The following is a 9,941-nucleotide window of genomic DNA, read 5'->3' on the forward strand; positions in this document are numbered from 1 at the left end:
TTCTGAATTCGCTTTAATTTGGGAATGTTTGTTTGGGCATATAACAGGAGTTCACAATAGTAATAGTAATCATAATCATAATAATATTATCTGATGTTATTCAAAATTTCTTTACTCGCAATATACTTAGGCCAAATATAGTGGAGCGGCGAGCAAAGAGCATCGAGCAAAGCGTCGATTTCAAAGGCATATGTTTCAATGGGAGAGCGCATAGTGAAGAGCAAAGCGTACATACACTTTTTTAATTGAAGCTTTGCTCGATGACAGCTCTTCGCTTCGCTCGCCGCTCAACTATGTTTTGACCTATGGCGCTATGGCGACCGAAGTAAATGGCGAATTTAACTGTTTTATAATGTTAAGGAATGGTAACAACAATTTTAAGTTTTCATTATTTCATTTCATGGGATATTTTTATGTTTTCGTTGCGCTTTTTATCATTTCTTCATTTGTATCCGTAACTTTTTATTAACTTTTTTCCATTGCGTAATTTGTATACCAACTTATCACTTCGTTTGATAAGATATCGTAAATTCTCTCTTTTTTAAACTGTCCGGATTTGGATTAGTGGAAACATTAAAAAAATTCTCTAGTAAAGCTTTCCCAATCACTTTCCGTTTCGAACCAGTTATAATACTTCATTGAATTTCAATATTTTAAGTTTATTTTACATATTGCATAATCCTATTTAGAATATTTGCAAATCAAGATTTCTCAAATACCTTTCGTTTGGTACCCATATTGTAATATTTCATTTATTTTATCAATTTAATTGAGTCAAATCTTCAAACAGGTAACAACCCTCCTCAAAAATATTTTCGGCTGTAAGCTTTCTTAAAACTCTAAAGTTTCATACCCACATTGCAATATTTCATTTATTTTATCAATTTGACTGAGTTAAATTTTTAAACCCTCCTAAAAAATATCTTCCGCAGTTGTCTTTCTTAAACCTCTTTAATTTAATATCTATATTGTAATATATCATTTAGTTTATCAGTTAAATTGCGCTATATTTTTTAACAGGTGGCAATCCTCTTTTAAAATATTTTCGCCTGTGAGCCTTCTCTAAACTCCTTAGTTGTATACCCACATTGTAATATTTCATTTACTTTATCAATTTAACTGAGTTTAAACTTTTAAAATAGGCGGCAACGCTCCTAAAAAATATTTCCAGCAGTTATCTCTCTTAAACCTCTTTAATTTAATATCTATATTGTAATATATCATTTAGTTTATGAATTAAATTGCGCTAAATTTTTTAACAGGTGGCAACCCTCCTTTAAAATATTTTCGACTGTAAGCCTTCTTAAAGCTCTTTAGTTTGACACCCACATGGCAATATTTTATTTATTTTATCAATTTGACTGAGTTAAAATTTTCAAATAGGTGGCAACACTCCTCAAAAATATTTCCAGCAGTTATCCTTCTTAACCCTCTTCAATTTGATACCAATATTGTAATATTTAATTTATTTCATCAGTGTAATTTAGTTAAACTTTAAAACAGGTGGCAACCCTAATCATACATATTTTCGGCTGTAAGCCTTCTTAAAACTCTTTAATTTGATACCCACATTGCAATATTTCATTTACTTAATCAACTTAACTGAGTTAAAATTTTAAATTAGGTGGCAACCCTCCTCAAAAATATTTCCGTCTGTCATCTTTCTTAAACCTCTTTAATTTGATATGCATATTGTAGTAATTCATTTATTTTATCAATATAATTAATAATAATAATAAAAGACTTACCCAATAAAGACTGAAAAAGTGCTTCCCTGTATGCTTCCTAGGAAGGGGGTTTCCTATTTACAACTTACGCGAATGTACTTAAGTATATGCTTCTATTATTTAGCATTACAAATAGCATTCAATAAGCATTTTAAGTCTCAATAAAACATATTTGATCTGAACCTTAAATATTTAAATTCCTTAAATAAGTATGACTTGTATGAACTAAAAACAGCTTTAAAAGAACTACTTCAAAAGGCGTTCTGAAAGCTTTTCTTTGAGTACCGAAAGCAGAAGGCCTTCAATTTATGCCACTCCGTTCAAAAAAGGAAGCAGAAAGGAATGTCTTTCCGAAAGGCCTTTTGGAAGAGATTTTAACGCCTGAAACTATCTACTGCGTAGTATGTGTGACGCCTCAGCCGTGTTGCTGTTCAGGTACTTTCACTTTTTTGGAATTCGCCTCAAGATACAAAATTAGATTTTAACCAAATAAACTAAACAGAAAGAAGGTAAACTCATCAGATATTGTTCAACCTGTTAGAAAAAATATTTTATTATAGATTTTCGACTACTAATGCTTTTTTTCAAAGAAAAATCTGCTAAAAATTAGATAGGTGTCTGCATTGACCTTCATTAAAACACCAGGACAATTTAAGTGAAGACCACGACACCAGGACAGCTTGTTTATATCAGGACAAATTCTGGAAAACCAGGGCGTCTGGCAGCCCTAATATACGCTTAACGTGTAAACAAACAGGCATCGAAAACTTCCATTTAAAAAAAAAGAAATGTTGATTTTATCGACAACTATTCATAAACGCACATAAGGTTTGTCGATTATATTGAGTTCAGACGCAAACTTAAATGAGTCAATTAACGTTTTAACAAATTTTATAATGGTTTACTTGCGCAAAACTGAAGAGCAAATACTTTTTAATTTTGCTCCATAAAATAGTCTCTTAAACTCTTATAAGACCAAAGCGGCTCCAACCGGCGGAGCTTCGTAGTGTAAACTGTTGATCTATAGTTAGTTGTGAGTTGTATATAGTTTAAATGTTTTATAAAACACCTTGAGTAGAGACCTTAATCTGACACTGACTAAGCGTTTCAGAGAAATGTTATACGAAACTGAAATATTTTAGGAAATGAAATGTCAATTGAATAAAAATTTCAGGACTTTGTCTAATGTTTTCCGGCAATTTTTCAGAACTTAATTTTATGAACATCTGTTGCTGATTGGTTAAAGGTGCATACTACCACTTCGTAGGACCTGGTTCGAACAGTGGCCGGAGCAACATCTAAATTAGAAAAGGTTTTTTAACAGCGGTCGCTTCTCGGCAGAAAAAGCATCCGCCTTTCGGACTTGTTTTGTTTTTCTCCTTAAAAATTCATAAAAAATGTGGCGCTACAGCCAGATTTTTATCCAAAGACACTTATAAAACCAATTTGTGTATTAAAGTCTAAAATATTGTACTTGGAGAGTTTGACAATGCTAAATCGTTTTAGAATTGGGCAAATTTATACAAAACCCTCAGTAAATCCAAAAGACATGGAAATTCGAAGTTAATGCTAGTAATATGCTGCAGCATTAAAGAAAAGTTAAAACGAATTTTCTGGGAAAATTTACGTGGTGGAATTTTTTGTTAATTTTTTTTCGTAGCTTAGTACTAATACCTACCAAAATTTCGAATTCGTTTTTAAAGGAGATACCATCGCCGGCCTGTGTTATCTACCAAAGTCTGGAATAGTATGGATAAAGAGTAATCATGATCTTTGTGAAGAGGACTCCAAGAATTAAGAATTAAGAATGAAAATTTATAGAAGTGTATAAATTTGCTTGTTGCTAATTCCGAATAAAGAAAACTTATAGAGATCTTATATTTGTAGAGGATTTGCACTAATCACGAAATGAAAAAGAAAACAGGATAAAAAATAATCCTATAAAAATATGTCTACACGCAGAGCCTCATAAACCTTTTTTAGAATACATGTTCTTTATTAAAATCATTATAAAACCCTTATAAGAGCACAGTCTACACTGAGAAAATGGATTAGTTTCGACAACTAAAGACATTTAGTTCCCGAATTTTGACAATATTTGGGAACTCTTACCAAGGATTGGGAACTATTACCATGGGTTGGTAATTATAACTAAATATATTAAAGCTTCTAATATTCATCTAGGTTGTACAAAATCGTTAATTTAGTTGAAGGGTTTGGTAAATACTAATAAATATTTTTTGAAGCATATTTCTACAAATTCCATTCAACTTAACGTATGGTTCATAAAAGGATGTCATTAAGCTCTGCTAATACAGATAAGCTTTCTTTGAACACATGCTTTAGTCATAGTTACCAAATCTTAGTTGAGGCAACCACGATTTGGTTTGAGAGCGGAACATACCCATGCTTGTGAGCAGGGATTCCGTTTGGATCTAAATAGATCCAGTTGGATAAATTATTAGACGAATTTTTGCGGGATACTTATTTTTTCCGATCAGTATAAATGTGGATACTTTTTTAAATTAGCCAAAATTTTATATCTTCTATAAAGTTTTTTTTCGTTCAAAAATCGATTTTCATTAATGACGTTTTCTAAATATTTTAAAAACCGCTACTTAAGCGTGAAATTAGAGCATTTTATTTTTTGTGAACGAAGCAACGAACATATGAAGAGATCTCACCAAAGCAGTGTAAGGCGCAATTGTTTAGATAGCTAAAAAAGATGCTTTAAGCAAGATCTTGATATATATATAAAGTAAATATATCTCTTTCATATCACATATTTTCATTTGTTAATTTAAAAAGAAAGAAGATCTCAATGTAGTTTAAAATACACTGTTTAAAAAACTAAGCTTGATTTATTTAAGGAAATTTTTATGAATTTTACTGAAAAGACTTTAAATACACTCTAAATTTTTTTTGTTTATTTGCGCATATTAAGAGAGATTACCATTTTCATCTTTTAATGTGTGAAAATTTGCACACCGTGTAATAAAATTACACACTGCCTGTTTACTTTAACATACCAAATTTTTCCCAGAGAGTANATCTTTTAATGTGTGAAAATTTGCACACTGTGTAATAAAATTACACACTGCCTGTTTACTTTAACATACCAAATTTTTCCCAGAGAGTAAAATAACACATAAAATGTTTAAAATATAGTAATGTTTATTATTTGTAGGAAATGTATTTTTAGTTTAAAAATTTTTGCAACTTTAAACATTTCATGTGTATATGTATGTTGTCAAAGTGGATAAATTCCACTTCGTTGTTGTAGGGGTAGCGTACCTTTTTGCTGCAGGTGAGGAGCCCTAGCGCTCCGCTGCCAACTGCTTGCCGTTAAACGCCTTCGCCCCGCTAGTGGGGTGCACCGCAGTGTTGCTACACGCAAAAGGTTGTTGGTGCTTGGTACGCACAAATATGCGCTGCTGCTTCTAACTGCTGGCGACTCGACTTACAAGTCGGTTGGGCGCTAGTTGTCGGCTCAAATAAAATTAAAACAAATTTTGTCTTCACGGTTTGAAAGTACGCGGCCGAATGCGCCAATTTATTTTTCACATTTTTTTCTTAGCCTAGCAGCTGTCATACATATGACAGGGTCGCATTTTAATATCGTAAATTCTTAGTTCTTAATTGTACTAGATTAGCCTAGGGCGTATTCATATAAGGTAGTTTGTAGTAATTCAGTAGGGTTGCAAATTGTATGCTTTTATCGCATTACATCACCCTCCTTTGGAAAAAGAAGAATTTGGAAAGTGATCAGTTTTGCCATATTCTTCTTGCCCAAAACTTATAATCAGACTTAAATTGTTTTGAAGGAACGAATTCGGAAATGCTTGAGGAATATTCCTCCTTCTTTCATTCGTTCGTTCAAATCAATTTTAAGTTTTGGTAAATATTAAGTATTTAAATAAATGTTTTTGTATTTACTTAATTATTAGTACTTATTTTATTTATTAATAGTAATTTAATTGGCAAAGTATCGTATTTGTAAAATAAAATAAACTAATTATTTTTGTAAATAACTTATGAGACTATTTGATTGAATTTTACATAAATACATATTAATTGGTTATGAAAAATGGAATAAAAAAATTTTTTGGTTTAATATTTGTATTTAGATTTTCTGAATTTTTAGTTTTAACAATGTATGAAAAATGTTTTTGGTTTAATAAATTCATTTCATATTTTGGAAAAATTCTTATATTACAATTTTGTGGAAAAGTATATATATAAATTTTTTTTTGAGGTAGTTTTCATAATGAAAATGTATACATTTCAAATTATTATTTTTGTTTTTGTACAATTTTCATTTTAGTTGATAATAAAAAGAAAAATTAAAGGTAATTATACATACGTATATACATATATAAGAAAATTTGTTTTATTTTATTTTATGAATTCTATTTTTGTGTACTGTTTATTCTTTGTTTTTCGCTTCGTCAAAAATTGTGACGTTTACACCGTCAATTTTTGTTATAACGTATGGCCCTTGGTATATGTTTTCATGCTTATTGCGTGGTTCTTTTTGAACAAGAACCCTGTCGTTAACGCTAATTGATAACGGACGCGCCGTTTTATCATATATTAGTTTGTTTCGAATTTTGTGTTTATTAATTAATTCTTTAATGATTTTGTGTGACTTTTGCATTCGGTATTTAACTTCTTTCGCGTAATTTTCTACATTATAAATCGGGTCAATTTTATCTTTTTTTAAATCTTGTGGCACTATGGCCTTTTTCCCAAATATTAATTCAAAAGGGGAAAATTTATTATCGAAAACTGTGTTAGTGGTTGTGTTGTGTAAAAATGTAAAATATTTTAAATAAACATCCCANTGTTGCGATTGCCGGCTTCATTATCGAGCCTCAAAAGTAACTCGTCTTAACAAGTTGTTTCGTTAACATTCGCAAAATTAAGTAATTCTTCTTTCTTGTGTTTTAAATGTGCACGTATTTGAATATTTGAAATTTTGTTATCTTTATGGTAGCGAAAATGCGTTACTATTCGCGGTATATTTTTAGAAAAATTGTATGAAAATTTATCGTAGACTTGTACTGTAGAGGTGTCCGTGTCGTTGTTTTCGTTCTGTAATTCTATCGTTTTTGTCATTGATCGAGTTTTCATTGCTAAAACATGTTTTGTCGAGTCTTTTAGTTCGTTTATGGTAATACGTGAAAGTGCGTCTGCTCCAACGTTTGATTTGCCCTTTATGTACCCAATTGTGAAGTCGTATTCTGACAGTTCTAGGCGTATTATAGCAAGTTTCGAAGACGGGTCCTTCATGTTGAAAAGATAAACTAAAGGTCGATGGTCAGACTTCACCTTAAAGTGAGTGCCGTAAACATAGGGTCGAAACTGCTTAATCGCGAAATATATAGCTAAAAGTTCAAGTTCTATGATTGGTTTATTTTGTTCTGCTTTTTTAAAAGATTCAGAAGCGAAACATACTGGTAAGTCGTTGCTATTATGGTTTTGGCTTAATATAGCACCGCACCCGTTTTTCGAAGCATCTACTGTTATTAAAAATTCATTACTGAAATCAGGATATTGCAAAAGTTTAGGAGACATTAAGGCTGATTTTAAGTGTTGAAATGCAGTTTCACAAGCGTTGCCCCATAAGAGTTCGACATTTTTTCGACTCAGTATATTTAAAGGTGCTGCCAGCGACGCAAAGTTAGGTATGAAGCGTCTATAATAATTTGCAAATGCAACGAATCGACGAACAGCGTCGTTATCTGAAGGTTTTGTATACTTTTTTATTGCATTAGTTTTTGAATCGTCTGGCAGCAGTCCCTTTTCTGAGCACTTGTGCCCTAAAAATTTTACCTCAGAACGAAGAAAATTGGATTTTGTTAGGTTTAGCTTGAGATTAAATTTGCTACATGTTTCGAACACTTTAGCCAGATTTTTTAGATGGTGATTCTCACTACAACCTATAATTATGACGTCATCAACGTACAAAAAAGCTTGATTTGGAGAAATGCCCGAAAAGGCTATTGACATCATTCGAGAAAAAGAATTCGGTGCTACATTTAAACCGAATGGTAAAACTTTCCAGCGAAAAACTCCCTTGTCAGTGCTGAAAGATGTTATAGCTCGCGGGTTTTTATGCGATGGAATTTGATGGAAACCAGAAAACAGATCTAAAGTCGAAATGTGTTTTGCTTGACCAAGGTTGTCTAATATGTCGTCCACACGTGCTAGTGGAAATTTGTCAGCGATAAGCTTTTTATTAACCGCCCTAAAGTCGACGCACATGCGGTACGATTTTTGGCCGGATGGATCTTTTTTTGGTACTAAAATTAATGGACTGTTATAATTAGGGAGCTTGGTTCGATTAAGTCATTTCGCAGTAAAGTATCGACTTGTCTATTTATTTCTTCCCGTTGTGAGTTTTTGATATAAACGGGAGTCTTGTCATTCAGTCGAAGTTTCTGTTCGTAAAAATTGTTGAGTGTCATACGGTCTGTTTTTAAGGCAAATACATCGGCGTATTGTAGGCATAATTCGAACAATGTGTTTTTAGCATATTTTGGCATTTGTTTTTGTAAAATTGACTTTAGTTCCTCTAAACGTTTTGTGTCTTTGGAAGTTTAGTTTGTTTTGTAGACATTATAGTTACTGATATCCTCAGCTTTGATGTTATAGTTTCGAACGTGTTTTACCTCGTCCGTAGTATTTATTACTTTTAAAATTGGATTTTTAGTGTCAGCGACGCATTTTGCGGTGAAAACACCAGAACAAAGCTCGTGAGGGTCTACGAAAACAGGGGTTTTGGAATTAGTCAATTTAAATAAACGAAAAACTTCACATCTTGGAAGAATTACTAAAGTGTCGGTATTTGAACCGTGCAAAATTGCTATTTTAGTGCTTTCTGTCCCAATGCCGATAGTTATACTGTCATTTGCGTAGTTAATAATACATCTGTTCCTTTTTAAAAAGTCCTTGCCTAGTATGCCGTCAGAAGGTACATTAAAACTGTCATCTACAACGTTAAGAGTATCCGGAATAAAAAAATTTTATACAACCAAGTTTGTACTTACAGTTCCCAATGTTGTAAACGTTTCAGTTGTTACACCACTGATGTTTATGGTGTTGCTACTTTTAATTGCGGAATTTCTTGCTAAACTGGAAATCTTGATTAAGGAGATATCTGCTTGTGAATATACGAGAAACGAGCATAATTTGTAAGAATCTGTACAATTTAGTTCGATAAAGTCAGAATAGTTAAGGTTCAGGCAGTGAATTGATTTTTCAGGGGTAACTACGTTTAATTGCTTAGCTCCTGCTCCCCCAGTGTTCGCTCCTGAGGGGAATCGGCGTTTAAAAATCGAACATTAGAAGTATTTCTAGAATTTGAACGAGAAGAGTTGTTCCTGTTGCTTGCTGAACGATTGCTAGTGCCATTTCTGTAGCTATTTTGTTTATTGTTAAAATTGTTACTTCTATTGTAATTATTTTGACTACTGTGCCTTGTGTTATTGCCATTATTGTGCCTATTTGTATTGCCGTTATTAAATCTGAAACTATTTTTGTGATAGCCATAGTTGTTGTGCCCTCTAAATCCTCCTCGAAAACTATTTGGTCTATTTGCCCGTGACCTAAAAGATAACACCTGCCGCTCTTTGACTTCATTATTGTGTTCTACAATCATTTTCGCGACTACATCTTTTGAATCTGTAAATGTGGTCGATGCTAAAATAGAGTTTGCTAGCTCTGAACGACTGTTCAGCCTGCAAACGTTTACTGTCTGCTCTACCGCTAACTCATGGGCTTTCGCTTGAGTCATACCCTCAATAATTAAAGATCGCTCTAATGTGTGTTGGTGTTGGTTGATTTTTCTGACAGGGTGGTAAGATGATTTATTTTGGAACGAATTTCCGTTTGGTTTGCAGACAAACCGGTTTTGGCGTTGTGCTATCTTCAGTGTCATTTTTCGTTCTGTCTGGTTCGAGATTTGTCCCTAATTTATGTTCATTTATCTTAGGTAATGTGATTTTCGTCGATGATTAATTACTAGATATGCCATGGTGCCCATTCTTTTGAAGCAGGTAATAGGTTCATCTTCGCTGTTTCGGTATTAACATCCATTATGTTGTCGCTCTAATGCATCAGATAATTCCTCTACTCGCTTCGCAAAATCGGCATAGTTGTTATTAGTAATATGTAATGACGCGATTTTGCCAGAGACAACTTTGGAATTAT

General features: G+C 32.6%; 1 protein-coding gene across 1 annotated transcript; it reads right to left on the reverse strand.

The window, feature by feature from the left end:
- Nucleotides 1-9,006: 9,006 nt before the first annotated feature.
- LOC108367164 (putative uncharacterized protein DDB_G0283431) lies at nt 9,007-9,525 on the reverse strand. The gene has a single exon (XM_017621758.1). The coding sequence runs from the start codon at nt 9,523-9,525 to the stop codon at nt 9,007-9,009; it is 519 nt and encodes a 172-aa protein (XP_017477247.1).
- Nucleotides 9,526-9,941: the final 416 nt, after the last annotated feature.

Source organism: Rhagoletis zephyria, unplaced genomic scaffold (genome assembly GCF_001687245.7).
Source record: "Rhagoletis zephyria isolate East Lansing unplaced genomic scaffold, Rhagoletis_zephyria_1.1 Rzeph_scaffold_02572, whole genome shotgun sequence".
NCBI lineage: Eukaryota > Metazoa > Arthropoda > Insecta > Diptera > Tephritidae > Rhagoletis > Rhagoletis zephyria.

What these genes read in the sequence shown, in the direction of transcription:
- LOC108367164 (XM_017621758.1), bottom strand. Translation starts at nt 9,525, where the DNA reads ATGACTCAAGCGAAAGCCCATGAGTTAGCGGTAGAGCAGACAGTAAAC.